We start from the raw sequence: 17379 nt of genomic DNA, 5'->3' as shown, positions 1-17379 counted from the left end.
AATGTGTCTCAGTGGGGTATTCATGCTTAACTGCGGCATGGTATCTCATTGAGCTAGCACTATAAAACCAGCTTAAGTCTGGGCTAGTACAAGCAGCCATGCATGCACGTCGTCACATGAGCGAAATATTCTTAATTGCGACATTAAACCCAATTTCACTTCACCTCACCTTTTTACATATTCAAAGCCATTAGCATGAGCTTAGTTTGTTGGTTCATTGTGAATAAATATATTCTACTATTCAGCAATATTCCAGTATGTATGTTGGCAGTCAATAAAACATGACAAGACAATGACTGATATCAAAATAATTGCTGTACGATGACACACAAAGAACCAAGTCACTGAACACACGATTCATTCAGTCATCTCTTATATATGATTGTATGAATTTTGTTATTTGTATCTCCTTTTTTCAAATCCACCTGAAAAGGGATTTTTAACATACAAATAAGTTTTAATTATTCTTATTCTATTTTCTGATTGAAACTTTTAGTTGCAGTCTGTTTAATCCATGAACAGAACAACAAACCTTCCTTCCTTTGGGTGCTCCCATGGATTCTCTCCCCTTCTTGATGAGCTTGTGCATGATCTGTGCCTGCAGCCTGGCTGAGCTGGTCTGAGCACTGAACTGCACCGTGGTGCTCAGAAGACCAGTACTAATCTTGGGTTTGGTTGATCCCAGAAAGGTTTCCATACTCTTACCATCATCATCTTCACCAAATTTGGTCAGCGAACTGATGTTCTCTAGCAGTGAGCTGTTCTTCTCAGAGTAGTTGAGGACACTTCCCAGGATGGTGCCGTTCTTAAATGAGGTGCCACCATCTTTCTCCAGCCGTTTCAACATATAGTCTATGATGGCCGACTTACCCACACCAGAATCACCTTTGGAGGTAGAAAACAAATATCTCTTCAAACATTATTCTAATTGTCTATTCTTGTTACTTTGAATACCCGATGTTTACATTGCTTAGATGCCTATTGGAATAAACAAAGAAACAAAACAAGAACAAGTGTTTGCCACTGATATGGCAATGTCCCCCGCCGCTAAAGAATGGAATATTTATAACATATTTACTACCTTTTATTTTTTGGGTCACATACAAGATGCCTGAAATGACTGGTGTCTGCATAATCACCCAATGTAGGCTGTCGACATAATTGAAGACGTTTTATGAGATACCGTGTTTACATAAGTTTGAAGATAAGGTCAAGGTCACCCAAATCAACTGGTGTCTGTGTAATCCCCCAATGTAGCCTGTGACCAAATTTGAAGACGTTGGGTACAACAGTTTATGTGATATCGCGTTAACAAGAGTTTGAAAAGTGGTGAGTGTTGTGGTGACCTTGAAAAATAAGGTCAAGGTCACCCAAATCGACTGATGTCTGGGTAATCCCCCATTGTAGGCTGTCACCAAATTTGAAGACATTGGGTACAACAGTTCATGAGATATCGCGTTAACAAGAATCGGGATGTATGTACGGACGGACAGACGCTGCTGAATACATAGTCCCCCGGTCCACATTACGGCGGGGGACCATTATCAATATTTCTCTAGTGGCTTGAGGACACCTTTCATTCGACATCTTGTAAAAAAGGCATAATCATAACAAATCTCTGACATGACAGGCTAACTATAGTCAATAGACAATTGCAAATTAGGGTCATGACAGATCACATGACAGAAAACAGCCAAATGAGTTATTGTTGATATATGCAGCTTCTTAGAGATTTTCAGTTGCAGAGTTGCAGGAGACGCTGAAGTATTTCACATTTTTTATGTAGCTTCTTCCATGAAATCATAAGCACAGGTATGGTACTGACATCTAGATTGATTAAGTTGACAAGTATGACAAGCATAAGTTGTAGGGGACAAATTCTAACCCAACTGCCAATATGGTTGCCTACCTGTGAGCAATACAGGATGCTTGTTGGTCAAGAGGAGGCCAGTCAAGAAGGAGAAGCGGACAATGTCCACTGTGGACACAATCTCAGCCTCCTTGGGCTCATGTGACTTCTTGTGGTCAGTTTGGATTCCCATAGTTTCTCCGATTGTGATGACCGCACCCTTCTCTATGAGGGAGCGAGTTGATGGGATGAGAGCGTCCCACGCCACAAAGTTCCCCGACTCCATGTCCAGGAAATAGCTGAACACACTTCGGTTTCCAGCAGGAAGTCTTACACCTGTAAACAGGGAAAAGCAACATGCAGGGAAATAGTTAAGTAAAGAAATTTAAGAAGCTAATCATACAGATCAGGATGTTGATATGAACATCTTCCTGCTTAACCAAAAACCATGAATGTCTTACAGCAAAAGAAACAGCAGATCATCTCCTGAATAACTCCCATGACACCAAAGATGTTTCAGTTGAATGGCTTGCTTCTACTTAATAGCAGAAACATTAAAAACTATACAAATTGAGAATGGACAATTTCACACCAACAGGACCCTGCCAATATGTTTGCTTCGTGCTCATGACCAAGTGAAAACACAAGTATGTTACCATAGCAATAGTTTGATTTTGTTCAGGATCCGAAATGTATATTTCATCTCATTTCTTGAAGGATTTCATAATGTTCAACAGAAAACACTCAGACTCACCCAAAGGAGGTTCAATCTCAAAAAGTTCCCTCATGAAGTTGTCAAACTCATTACAGATGTTGATGTCCTTGTCCACCTTGTCTGCGCGACGCCTGTTGACAGTGTCATCTTCATCGCTGTCCTCCTGTCTCCGCAGTGTGCCACCCACACCCCATGTGAAGCAGAAGACAAACAGCTTCCCCAGGATGTTCAGCAGCTGACCGGGACTCTTCTGGAGGTAAAACTGCTTGGAACTGGAACCAAAGATGTGTGACAGCCATCAGTCATTGAGAAATAAGTGAGCGGAGACTCATCAAAACTCAAGTGATGAATTAGTTCCAGCAAAAGGTAAGCCTGCCATACAGACACCATGGTATATCGGCTGTAGGACAGTGTATACACATCTATAAAGTATTAATGATGACTGTTTGACTACTAAACACCTCAAGTTGTTGCTGGAGTGTGAAAAATACTTGCCAATATATTTCAAATGATTTAGGTTCTTTAGTCAGCAGGCAATAAACAGTTTACCCTTGCAACATTGTTTTCAAGCTGTGTTTTGCAAACTTTATTTGTAAAAAAATCCACAAATCTGAACACAGATAATGTTTATTGACACTGCATGCACACGTTTTCTTGGAACAGTTTCAAATGGGAATTGTTCTGAGAGATATTATGAAACTTCTATTACTATTATTTCTGCAGCATTCTTCAAGATATTGCATGTTTGGGTTTTTTTTAAATTTGGGACTGACTAACTAAAAGATAGCTGTCAACTAAAGTTCTCATACATAGTGAGTCGTTCATGAGATTTCCAATACCCAGTACTATTTATCACAGTTGTTTAACAGTCCACTTGCAGCATTGCTCCTATTTCAAAGTGTCATGAAGTCACTCACCTGTTGTTGATACCATCATCAGCACCATTCAAATCCTCCTTCACTTTGACGGAACGTTTGGTTTTGCGTTTGCTTCTAGATGCACGGCTACCCTGCCCCCGTGAGGAACTGCGACTTGACACCCTGCTCTCCTGGCTGGGGGGGCGTAGCTCTTCCTTGTCTGCAAACACTCTTCATGTTAACTCTAGGTTTGAAAAGATACTTGCTTCATATGAACCTTGTGACATTTTGTTAAACAGTTATGAAACAGGACAAGCCCAGTTTATCCCTTCAGGCTACATAGACAAAGGGAAATGTCATGCATGAAGTACAGTGTGGAAAATTTGCATATGTTAATGTAAGCATCACATTTTTCATGTCTGGAAGTAAGACCTAAAATATTCAAGTCGACAAATCAGTGTGGATCAAGTTACAGACTAATCCCTCATATCATGTTGTCATCGTGAATTTCTTAAATTTGTGTGTGATTACAATTAATAAAAATGAAATTAGGTATAATGCGCATTAAGAATTTTCATTTCATTTCTAGATTACATACATAGAATAGTTACCAGGCTAATATTAATCACATCCAATCCTGAAATAAATGTAGTAGCATGTCTACAGCATTCCAAAAGTAGCAAACATGCTTCATGATGTCACGATGTTCTAAAGATATATTTTGCTGTACACATACCACACCTAACAAATGATCCTCCAGATCTAAAATCTCACCTGGATTTCCAAATCCTCCATGCTTGCTCATGAAGTCCAGGTAGGCGGAGAGGATGTTACAGATGCAGGAGATGATGCTGAGTTCGGGCGTGGCCAGAACCTGGAAACGCTTGTACTTGCGGAGGAATGATATCCCCTTCTCTACACTGTGTTCAAACAGGGCCTGCAAGTGACTTCTGCCGCTCTCCGGCAACTCTCGGGGCAGACGCTGGAGCCAGGTCTTGACAAAGGGTTTCCAGCCCAGGTCAACAGGATCCTGACGTATCACAGAATTGCCATGTATTCATGTAGGAATCAATACAAGCATGTCTAATTTTCTCTTCACTGAGCAGCTGGTCACTGAAGGAAGTATAGATCAATACGATTTACACTGGATATACTGTATATCTGTCAGCGTGCCAATTAGTTTCCAAATTTTGCTAGCCTGTCAGGATAGCTATTCCTGAAAGTTTCTGGCACACAAAAAATTCACTAGCCCGAAATTTGAATGTAGAAACTTGGCAAAAGATTACATAAAGATAAACTACCAACAAACAAGAAAACACATGTCTGACATATTTTGTTTATGTTCAAATAAGTCATCATTAAGCTGCTAATATGATGAACATTGATATCAGGCCATAATCTTGCATGATTTAAGAGTGTATTTTAAGTGAACAAGTCAGAGAGAGTGATATATTTACAAAATGACCCCATGAAAATTCACTAGCCAGTCGGGCCAGTGGCTATTTTGCACACTGATATCTGTACATATCATTTCTTAATATTTCCTTAAAAAAACCCAGAAACATAATGAGTGCACATGCTTCAGCATGAGAAAAGTCAGCTCCATGCAAAGCAAAGCAGTGGTTCACAGCATCAGGTACACTTGGGGCCATTTATACACAGTCACATGCACAGTAACCAAGTTCATACATTGTGACCACCTAATCCTCATAGCCCCTTCTGCTCTAGAACCAGGGTCGAGTCCAATGAAACTGAATCTGACATAGATTTACACTTTTATGAACAACATGTCTAATTTTACATATGTTCTTTCATTGAAAAGCAAATATTCTAAGAGAGATTAAACATTTGTATTCTAACTCACACAAACTAGTGATAGATATTATGAGCAATATCTCATGATTTAGAAATACTATGACAAGCAATCAATAACAAGTACAGGCTACAGGAAGTATACAAAGGCAGACTCCCAGGAGAGCATATGGGTATATACTATGAGAGCTACTCACCATGTATACCATGGCACACCTACTGATGGTGGCCGGACTGGCTTGGGACAGATTGTCCACCTCAAACAGAATCCTCATCCCTGGCGTCAGGCTGATACGCTCGCCGCTTGCCAGACACAGAACCTGTTGTGAAGTGGGAAGAGGTAAAGAGTGAAGGTATGGTACAAACAGAAATTGAACTAATTGGTACAAATGTACTTATGGAGATTATATAGATGTAGACAACTGACACTTCATCAAATACTGATGCATAAATACAGGACCATCTAACTCTCCCAATTACCATCTACACACACCTTGGAGTCATCCAGCACCGTGTTCAGATTCTCCACCCACAGTGGAGGACCATCTAACTCTCCCAATTACCATCTACACACACCTTGGAGTCATCCAGCACCGTGTTCAGATTCTCCACCCACAGTGGAGGACCATCTAATTCTCCCAATTACCATCTACACCCACCTTGGAGTCATCCAGCACTGTGTTCAGATTCTCCACCCACAGTGGAGGACCATCTAATTCTCCCAATTACCATCTACACCCACCTTGGAGTCATCCAGCACTGTGTTCAGATTCTCCACCCACAGTGGAGGACCATCTAATTCTCCCAATTACCATCTACACCCACCTTGGAGTCATCCAACACTGTGTTCAGATTCTCCACCCACAATGTGTCCACCGGACCATCCAGAACCAGCCACTGCCAGTCTGTCACAACTCCATCAGACAGGTCCTTTCTGTCACCATCCTCAGTTACTATTGTTGATGCATCAGCATCCCCAGCTAGGCTAGAGGCGTCAGTTCTGGAGCTTGTCTAAAAGCAAAAGTTCCACAAATACAGATAATGAACAGTTTAATCAAAGAGGAATCTCAATAACATCAAACTTTATACTTCAGTACAATGTATCAGTAAAGTTCACCTGATGTGACCTTTTGTTTGAAGGTTTGTAATGGCAAAAACAAAACAGAGAGGGGGTGAAATGGGGAAATGATCTGATCACAATGAGATTGGTCCACATGCAGTTTCTTTACTGATACAGATCTCATAAAACTCAGATCTTCATGGCTAGCTACTGAGGACATCCCTTTTCAAGTCATAACAACAACTTTCCATGAACTTTGAGCAACCAATGAACAGAGTTGAAAGTAGCCACTTAGAAAGAAAACAGTTTTGTTGAGTTTTACTGCACTCATTTCAATTGGGTGACTTTCATTCCAGACTATGCTTGTGAAAGATGTTACCTGACAAGGATATGGTGACATTAATAACCTATTCTTGCATTCACCTGTGTGAGAGCCTCAGACATAGCTGTCATGGATGTTTCTGGTCGACTCTCTCGACCATCTTCCCCAGGAGGTAGAGACTGAACACTCTTGGCAAACTTTCGAGTAGCCGATGCAATCAGACCGTCTGTCCACTCAAAGGTCACTGGGTTGGTCTCTCCATACAGCTCACCAAGTTTCACACACTTGGGGTTGATTGAAAAAGTATCCACATGACCTTTCTTGGCCCGATTGTGCTGGAAATGCATAGTGAACATTGTACTCAAGTAAATCACTGGACACAGCAATCAGGTCACAAAATTATTACAAAGGAATATTAATTAGTCTTTGTTTCTGTTCAGCATGGAGGTGTCTACAACATCATTAGAGGTGGCTGACGACCAATGTTTAATATTTTGCTTCTGGAAATATTCTCTGAATTTGATGATGCCTATATCCACCAGTGACATCATGTTTGTAGCAAAATAGTTGAAGTTCCTGATATGTTCCACTTGTGTATCAGTGTATTTTCACCAATATCGCAAATGTCTAAGACGTGAATAATTTCAGACTTTCAGAAGTTAAAACATTGTAACTGAAACAATGGCCACTGCAGCGTATCACCAAACTCTACAAAAACTCACTCCATTAAGCCCCAACTCACTGTATAGTTCTGTTTCTTGGAACTGGAGTCTGGGTTGTGATCCTGCTGTGTCGAGATGGTCGGGAGAAGTACCAGTGCCTTCTGGAGGATGTTCCTGACTACAGACTTGCCGCCTCCAGTCGGTCCGACCAGCATCACGCCGTGTCGCACCATGATCTGACTGTGTAGTTGTTTCACCTTCTCAATCTGGTTCGGCCAGTGTTGTAGACCTTGGTCTCGGATGGCCATTGAAATTGCTTTCTGGAATATTTTCATCAACCATGTCAGAGCTCCATAATAGTGGTCAGGCCTTTCTTTATAGTAATACAAATAATAGATCCTAACATACAGGCAAGAAGCGTATTTATACATGTTTGTAGTGTGCAAGGGTTGAAATAAAAATGGCTTTGGAGTTTGGCTGAACATTTCAGAAAATTGGAAACAATGTATTTGATATGAAGATCCTAAATCAAAATCAAAGAAGATATCAAATGTGTTTTCACAACAGACAATTTCTCAGTATGAAACATTGTCTAGGTGGGTTCAAGTGTAATTTCAAAATGGCTGACAAATACTCCAACTAGCTGCACCAGTTCTGAAAACCTTTGTGTCAGTTTCTAAATGTTGTTTGTTTGTGATGGTGTGTTATGTTTCAAGAGCACCACTATTTGTTGTAGCAGAAGCTCTGAAATCTACCATAAACTGCATGACAAAAGAGTTTGTTCAACATTGCAACAATTGGCTCGCTATCCCTACCTCCAGAACTCCATGGTCAGGCTGTGGAGGGGTGATGCCAGGGAACAGATCATCCAGGATACTCTCAAACAGCGGCACATCCTCAGCCAGGAACTTGGGTAGATTGGCATCCCTGAGGGAGTGGATGAGGATGTGGGACTCCTCCTCAGCAGACAGCCTCCTCGCTCTCCCTATGTCACTGTCAACAGGCAGGTACAGCTCATCCGACACTCATTACCATCCACATAATTCAACTACAGGAAATAAAGCAGATAGTAATAACTGCTGCATACAGATCCTTTCAAATGTTATCATATTAACAATTTAAAATACAAGCTTGTGAGTAATTCTGTCATGGCCTGTCCCAAACTAGGTGAAACATTCTGATGTGTCCATATGCATAATGAGTGAGTGAGTTAGTTTAATTTTACGTCGCACTCAGCAATATTCCAGCTATATGGCGGAGGTCTGTAAATAATTGAGTCTGGACTAGACAATCCAGTGATCAACAACATGAGCATCGTCCTGCGCAATTGGGAACCGATGACATGTGTCAACCAAGTCAGCGAGCCTGACCACCCTATCCCGTTAGTCGCCTCTTACGACAAGCATGGGTTGCTGAAGATTCATTCTAACCCGGACCTTCACGGGTGGAGACAAGCATGGGTTGCTGAAGATTCATTCTAACCCGGACCTTCACAGGTGGAGACAAGCATGGGTTGCTAAAGGTTCATTCTAACCCGGACCTTCACGGGTGGAGACAAGCATGGGTTGCTGAAGGTTCATTCTAACCCGGACCTTCACGGGTGGAGACAAGCATGGGTTGCTAAAGGTTCATTCTAACCCGGACCTTCACGGGTGGGGAGACAAGCATGGGTTGCTGAAGGTTCATTCTAACCCGGACCTTCACGGGTGGAGACAAGCATGGGTTGCTAAAGGTTCATTCTAACCCGGACCTTCACGGGTGGAGACAAGCATGGGTTGCTGAAGGTTCATTCTAACCCGGACCTTCACAGGTGGAGACAAGCATGGGTTGCTAAAGGTTCATTCTAACCCGGACCTTCACGGGTGGAGACAAGCATGGGTTGCTGAAGGTTCATTCTAATCTGGACCTTCACGGGTGGAGACAAGCATGGGTTGCTGAAGGTTCATTCTAATCTGGACCTTCACGGGTGGAGACAAGCATGGGTTGCTGAAGGTTCATTCTAACCCGGACCTTCACGGGTGGAGACAAGCATGGGTTGCTGAAGGTTCATTCTAACCCGGACGGGTTCATTCACGGGTCATATGCATAATGACTGCAACTGAGACTGTATATGTTTGTCTTATATCAAGGCAAGTTTTCCTGTCAGGAAGTTTGAAGCAGAAGCACTGACTGAGAATGAGCATTTACCTGGGACAAAAGGTTGACCAACTGTCGCATAACATATCGGGTAAGATAATGAGATCTTCATTCTATACAACAACAAGAGCTACAAAGGTCTGACCATGAACCAGCATAGGGAGTACTTATTGGACCATGCAACCTTAGGTCATGCAGACTAGTGGTTGATTGCTTGAGCATCTATCCATGTCATCAGGGTTCGAAGACACACTTTCAGCCAGGACATGCATTATGAACTCCCCACATCTAGATGACTATCATGACAACATAAACACTAAAGGCACATCGTGACACGAAATCCTCATAGGACTTTGTTTATTGAGTAGACACTGACCTCTGTTGTGCATGTCTGCGGCCATGGCCTGCCATGACCAGTACGGACTTGATGGCTCTCATCCCAAAGTCGTAATGGTCCTGCTGGGACAACTGTTTACTAGCAAGTTGGTACAGGTTGACAATCTTCTGGGAGAAGGACTTGGCCTCAACAAACCCTTCAGAGAACAGCATGATCTCAGCGATAAGGGCATAGTCCGGCACCATCATGGCCACAGGGCGGAACAGATACTTCAAGTTGTCAGGGAGCTCCACTCGTCCTGCATAGCTGTGGGCATACCAACAATGTCATGTATAAAAAAAAATAATTAGAAGAAAAAAAGAAACCTGCACAAATTTCTTTCTCTAATTTTCTTTAATATTTCTTCTTTAATATCGCAGTAATAAATACCATAGCTGCATCCTGGTACTATAAATCAAGCATGGGTACAACTTTCAGACGGATTTTGTGGCACTAATGCAAACATCAATTTGCTCCACCAGATCACATATGAAGCTTCCAAGGAACTGTTTAGCGCGATCCAAAATGTGGGGGTACAGTCCTGTACCCTCTTCTGGATATGTGTATATAAATAATCAAGTCTGGACCAGACAAACTTGTGGTGGATACAAACAATGTCCCACACAAAACATACAATGACACCAAATCGTCCAAGTCACTATAGTCCGTCAACTTAACTTTTGGCATCCTGTTTTTCACAATTTACATAAAACTCCTGAATATTTTAAAACACTACTCTGTTCATATGGTAATTGTATACCGTGACCTGACAAGATATCGATTTTAGTAATTTTAAAATGATTATTAAAGATTTTGCCTTTAAACCTGTCATATAATAATTGTAAAACTGTGGAGAGTTTTACGATGGGTTAACACATGATGGAAAAGCCAACAACATTGTAAAATGTATGTCAGCGTGATATGTACATGCACGGGTATTGACATTAGCACCCTTAAGTGATGTCAAAGATCGTCAACACACAGGTTATGGTGAAAACGATGTTGTACAAAGATGACTGGCAAATCATCAAAAGAGTTTATAACTATTTCAAGCACGAGGCAAAGCGAAAAAAACTCTCTTTTTTTTCAATTGAGTGTTTCTCCAAAAGACATTTAATGCCACCAAGACCTGCAAAAGAACATTGCAAAGAGTTATCTCCCATAACACCATTTCAGAGCCTGACAATGACGTGGCAGTTAAATCGGGGACCGTCTCAAAACATGCAAAAAAAAAGAAAGCTTGATGAATTCGATAGAAGGGTTGTGAGGGACGTCATGTATCGGTTACATCGATCCAATGAGTCCATATCTTCAAGCAAACTGAAGAAATATTGTTCAAAAGAAGACCATGACATAAATGTATCAAAGCATACCATATGCAAGCTGTTGCTCAAATTTGGATATAGATACAAGAGATTGAGCAACCAGTCTTTAAAGACTTCAATAAATCTACTTGTTTAAGATGGATTTGTGATGATTATACAGTCCCTTTAGATTTGCTTGCAGGCGTAACAATGTAAACAACATGCACGCGTGTCATACCATGTTGTTTGCTGTTCCATCGTATCATTTTGGTCCCTTGTATAACTACTTCTATTTTGTATATTTTTATAAGATGGCTTCTTAAGAAGACGCTTTTATAATTGACATAATATTATGAAATTTAAACCTTTTGAAGGCATTTTTGGTTAAAAGGTAAATTGTGAAAGACAGGGTGCCATAAGTTCAGTTGACGGACTATAAGGTAGGCCAACTTGCCATTAACGGCAGTTTTATGGCACCTATTGCATTATAATCATTACATATGTTTACCTGATTTTGCTGCATAGCTTTGATCAGCATTCAGTGTTTGCCCTAAGCATAACAATTTAGGAGTCATCATGACTCCCTGTGTCATGAGAGGGAGTCATGGACAAATTTTGGGAGTCAACCTCAGTTTGGAACTTTTATCAAGACATCAACTGTGATTGTTTAATAACGACAAAAAACAAGGTAAGGAAGGTCAGGTATTTAATCAGCACTGAGCAGTTAACCGGCAAACATTTAGTTTTAGAAGTTTAGATTATCTGAACTAAGGGCCCAGTAGCATTGCGTCAACAATGACGCAAGCTTCGAAATTCACTGTGTATTTGAAATAATTTGTGCGTCAAATACTCAGGTTTTCTGCGTCATGGCAAACACTGCAGCATGCACCCGCTTAATGAACTAATGAAATTTGGTTTACAGTATATTCTAAAGGGTTCAGATACTTAAGAAAAGGGTACAGATATAATAATTCTTATCCCAAAAGTAACAAGTACCTCAAGAAGGTTCCCCAGAGATAAGTTCCACTGTTAGCATACATGATACATATACAGTGTGCGACATTAAAGAATGATATACATGTATCCTAAACTATGGGCCTGTGATAATTCTAGTCATTATAGAAGTCTCTAACCAAAACTTTGCCATCATTTTGATAAGATGCCAGTGGCAATATATTGACTATAAGTAGATCTTACTAGACTGAACAAAACATACTGGATTTGGGGTTCAGATTAGTGACTAAAATTGTAGGCAGCTCCCTCATAAATTTACTCATTTTTTTGCCTCTTTTTATTCATGAGTTGCATGAATTATAGGGGTGGGTATTGCAGAGAATTTTCATATTGTGATATATTGCGATGCGGAAGCATATATTGCGATATGTATTGCAATATATTGCAAAGATAATTTTTTTAACAAAAACTACTTATAATAGAGTTAATGCTTGATTATAAAGCAAAACCACAACAAAATCACTATGATTGATTAACCTTTTATAAAAACTTTTAATCATGATAAAATAAAAATGTAAGTAACATTTGGCACTAATGAAACAGGGAAAAGAACAATTCAAGAAACGGAAATATCCGAAGATTTCCGAGTGTTACGAAGTTTTCAGAATGCATGTCGAAATACCGGTTTTCGATCAGCGTATCGCAATACGTATCGTTTTCATGTCTGAACCGGTAAATACCGGTGAACCGGTTATATTGCGTAGCCCTAATGAATTATGCATCGATTAAAGATTCTGCAGTGTTTATTATGACCATTTGCACAAATTATAGTCTGATAAAAAAGGAAAATGTCATTCCTTAAAGACAGCTTTAATCTGTCACAGACTGAGTAATAATGACATTGGTCACATGTAGTTCGGCCCTTAATGTCACACTCTGTATATACCAGTTAGATTCTCAGACACTAATAAGTGTCATGAGCATGACACATGCATGACATGCTAGTCACCACAGACTACAACCCATTACACACAACATGACCTGTTTCCACAACAACACGCTGCACAGCATTGCTGAATTATTAACATAAGTCTTGTACCACAAAGTCATTTTAGTACACCTTAGTACACCTTAGTATGGAGTGATGACAATCATAGTGCGAAGATCATTGTGTTGAATGAGTAAAGGCCTCATCCACAGTATGATCTTCATGCTATGCTTGTCTTAATGATAAGTATTTGAATATCAACTTCAATACTTGTAGTACTGTAGGACTGATTAAAACTGGATTTAGTTAAGACACACAGAGATCATCATATTTTACTGTAAAAGCAAGATCATGTTGTTTTCTGCTCTAACACAATCACTGCAATATTCCAGCTACATGACAGTGATCTGCAAACAAGACCAGACCAGTCAATCCAGTGATTGTCATAATGAGCATCCATCCAAGTGACTATGATATTACAACATGCAATCAACAAAGTCACAGAAACTGACCATATAAGCTTTTTAGTCAGCTCTTATGATAAGCATGGCTTCCTGGGAACCTTTTCAAACACAGATCCCCAGAAGTTAGTTATTCAAGTATAGTAGGTAAAAATACAAAGTAAATCAAGGTTACATGATGCCATTTTTTTTCATAACCTTGCATGATGATGCTTGGAGGGAAGGAACAACAAATTTTAATTTCATATTAAATTTTTTTAAAGGATCCATTAACCAAATCAAACATTTTAAACAGAATTAACAAAACAAATTGAATCAAAACCTGTCAGAATAAGACATACTTAGTACACAAGTAAGCAATCGCAAATACAATGATATAAAAATTGAACATTTTAAAATTAAACTGAAAACAAGATTCAATGGCCTGTATTGGTGAACTTAGTAATACATGCAGTTACCTCAGATGAGCTGCTGCGTTCTTTGTTTTCCTGTTGGTGTTAGTCAAACTCTGACAACATGATCTCATTATAGGATCCAGCCCATATATAGGATGTCAACACATCTCACACTATCAGATTAATGGAATGCATTACATAGACATTATGTACTGAGGCTCCAGGCCTCTCCGGTACCTTACCTTCCCCCAGCTCTGAAACATGCAGCACCAGATTATAATAGGTGCATGTGGGCCAATTAAAATGTTTGTGTGAGAGAAATGTGTGTGGAGTTATTTAGAAGATAAACAAACTGTGCTTTCAATGTCGAGCTCGGTTACCAGTATTATTAAATAGAATCTGGAACCAAACATGCAGTGTGAGGTTAAATTAAACATGGCTATGTCAACAGGAAACCTAGGTCTACATGGAAAACACAGTTGTTTTATCTCTATTCAACCATGACAAAATTGAACAAACTCTTTGGAATTCGCAAATTGATTGAGTGAAGTGATATATTTTGATGTTTTCAGTGGGTTGTTGATCTGAATTAAGGAAATCCCATATAATAGCCCGTAAATATAGTAAGGTGCTGTATATAAATATCATCATACTTTACTCTTGTATTTGTCAGGAACTTAACGTTTTTAGCACAGCCACTTCATACACCAAAATGAAGTGATGCCCCTAAGGGTAACAAATGTGCAAGCTTTGCAAGGACTACTTTTGTCATAGTTGAATAGAACACATGACATAGAACCATTGCGATGAGCCTTCAGGCCTCCCATGGAAACCTTACCTTGGTCCTTCTCTGAAACAATACATGCATCAACATTGTGTCCAACAGGGTAGTGTAAGGGAAGCATGCATGTGACCATGATTCTGTGAATGTGCTCTGAACAGTGCAGGTTCCAGTCATATCAGGATGTGCCAGCTTATGAAGGAGGATAGCTAGCTGATGCAGGTCTGAATGTTAAATACTATTGGGATCACAAATCACGCAGCTAAGGGAAACAATTCTGAGCTGTGAGTCATTCTTACATTTCCTTGTACAGTATGTCATGGTCTGGTCATGCAAAACAATATACATAGGGATCTAGTAACTGGGTACTTGACAGATTTACTCACAAGAACGAAAAGGCAATGGTGGATTAGAACAAGATACCAGGTAACCAATGACTGGCAGCGATGACTGAACAAATATTGGAAGGCATCGAGAACCAGTATGTCTCCAGGAAGTGACCATAAATACTGAGTGTTGCATTGCAAGTAAAAAGTGCTGTATTTTCACATATTACAAGCTTCACAGACAAACAAGATGAGACCTAAGATAATGGCTACCCACTGGGATTTCCTTATTACACTTTTATCTCTCAAGGTCAATATTCTGTGTTATCCTTCACAACCGAAACTTTCACTTGGTGCCAACATTATTTTTTACTCAAATACCAACTACCCACAGCGAGAATCATGGCAGTACAAGTCAACTATGAAGGTTACCAAGGGTATTTCATTCTTATTATCATTACCTTAGGGATTAACAATAAACCCACTATATGTACCAGAATAGTATTCCATTCCATGTCCAAGCCACCTCCGAGGTGTAGTGGTTAGAGCGTCCGCCCAGAGAGTGGAAGGTCGTGGGTTCGATCCCCGGCCCCACCATACCAAAAGACATTAAAATATGGTACTTGTTGGTCTCTGCCCGGGTCTCGGCATTAATTTGTACAACAAGGACTGGTCGGCTCGGAGTTAGTATACTGTGTCTGAGTGGGGTATTCATGCTTAACTGCGGCATGGTATCTCAGTGGGCTAGCACTATAAAACCAGCTTCAGTCTGGGCTAGTACAAGCTCTAATTAATGGGTACATCAAGGACTGGTCGGCTCGGAGTTAGTATACTGTGTCTGAGTGGGGTATTCATGCTTAACTGCGGCATGGTATCTCAGTGGGCTAGCACTATAAAACCAGCTTCAGTCTGGGCTAGTACAAGCTCTAATTAATGGGTACATCAAGGACTGGTCGGCTCGGAGTTAGTATACTGTGTCTGAGTGGGGTATTCATGCTTAACTGAAGCATGGTATCTCAGTGGGCTAGCACTATAAAACCAGCTTCAGTCTGGGCTAGTACAAGCTCTAATTAATGGGTACATCAAGGACTGGTCGGCTCGGAGTTAGTATACTGTGTCTGAGTGGGGTATTCATGCTTAACTGAAGCATGGTATCTCAGTGGGCTAGCACTATAAAACCAGCTTCAGTCTGGGCTAGTACAAGCTCTAATTAATGGGTACATCAAGGACTGGTCGGCTCGGAAATAGTATACTGTGTCTGAGTGGGGTATTCATGCTTAACTGCGGCATGGTATCTCAGTGGGCTAGGACTATAAAACCAGCTTCAGTCTGGGCTAGTACAAGCTCTAATTAATGGGTACATCAAGGACTGGTCGGCTCGGAGTTAGTATACTGTGTCTGAGTGGGGTATTCATGCTTAACTGCGGCATGGTATCTCAGTGGGCTAGCACTATAAAAGCCAACTTAAGACAATAACCGAATGTCAGTTGGTAAAGGTAATGAAGAATGCCCCATCAAAAGTTGATAAAATCACGAAAATCTCCTTTTTACATTTCAATAGCAACGTCACTCATGGTATGCTCAAGATATTTTGACCTAGATCTTTCTAGTTGTTAGAAGGTTATATAATCAGTACTGCAATCTCCTCTAAGTCTATGAAACAAGGGACCATAATGCTAGCGCTGTACGAGGCACAACATGGAAAGAATGGGTGGTACAGTTCATGTGCAGTGGTGATACATGTGGACAAAAAGAACTAACACTAAATCACAAGTCTGATCCTCCCGTCACTTACGTGGGATTCATGGTGATGAAGTAGCCACACGTCATGTTGAGTTTGATGTCCCGGCCTTCAAACATGAAGCGGAGTGACTGAGAGTCTTTGGCTGACTTGATAGTGAGGATCTGCTGGGCCACCACAGACAACACCTCCACGTCTATACGGTTGAACTCATCAAAACAACACCAGCTCCCTGACTGGGACAGGCCCGAGAAGAACTTGCCCAGCATCTGCAACACATCAGGAAAGAACCTGACTCCTCATGTAGAACCACAGTTAAACCAGGTAGTATGATTACCAGTGAAATAATCTGGATCAATACAATTAGGACAAATGAATCGACAAAATATGATTGTGAAACCCCTATGACCCTGTCCATGGAAACCCTGCCTGCTTGAATTTAACTCTTATGTATATATGCACAGAATGAGGTAGGATAAGTGTCCTTCTTCCTACCCATTGGAAATATCAAAGATTAAACTTTACAACTTCACAATAATGGTAGGAGTATTAAGATTCCATGTTCAACTAGTTGCCATCCAGCCTTAACTACTTCTTACACTTGCACATACATGTACTTTACCTATTTCACACAAACACT

General features: G+C 40.5%; 1 protein-coding gene across 1 annotated transcript in view; it reads right to left on the bottom strand.

Moving 5' to 3' along the window:
* The window catches only part of LOC124285411 (dynein axonemal heavy chain 6-like), a 102217-nt gene that overhangs the window by 43561 nt on the left and 41277 nt on the right, over window positions 1–17379 (bottom strand). The window contains exons 37-48 of the mRNA XM_046721635.1: window positions 16794–17008; window positions 9790–10056; window positions 8093–8270; window positions 7358–7597; window positions 6717–6950; window positions 6059–6244; window positions 5431–5553; window positions 4196–4451; window positions 3482–3641; window positions 2604–2836; window positions 1910–2185; window positions 533–885 (exon numbers count right to left, since the gene is read on the bottom strand). Coding sequence (XP_046577591.1) covers window positions 533–885; window positions 1910–2185; window positions 2604–2836; window positions 3482–3641; window positions 4196–4451; window positions 5431–5553; window positions 6059–6244; window positions 6717–6950; window positions 7358–7597; window positions 8093–8270; window positions 9790–10056; window positions 16794–17008 — 2721 coding nt within the window. The remainder of the gene's footprint in view (window positions 1–532; window positions 886–1909; window positions 2186–2603; window positions 2837–3481; window positions 3642–4195; window positions 4452–5430; window positions 5554–6058; window positions 6245–6716; window positions 6951–7357; window positions 7598–8092; window positions 8271–9789; window positions 10057–16793; window positions 17009–17379) is intronic.

This window comes from Haliotis rubra, unplaced genomic scaffold, assembly GCF_003918875.1.
Source record: "Haliotis rubra isolate DU_JTF1 unplaced genomic scaffold, ASM391887v1 Scf36, whole genome shotgun sequence".
NCBI classification, from domain to species: Eukaryota; Metazoa; Mollusca; class Gastropoda; order Lepetellida; family Haliotidae; genus Haliotis; species Haliotis rubra.
The sequence above is the reverse complement of the archived record's forward strand: the minus strand, read 5'-3'. Positions and strand labels throughout refer to the sequence as shown.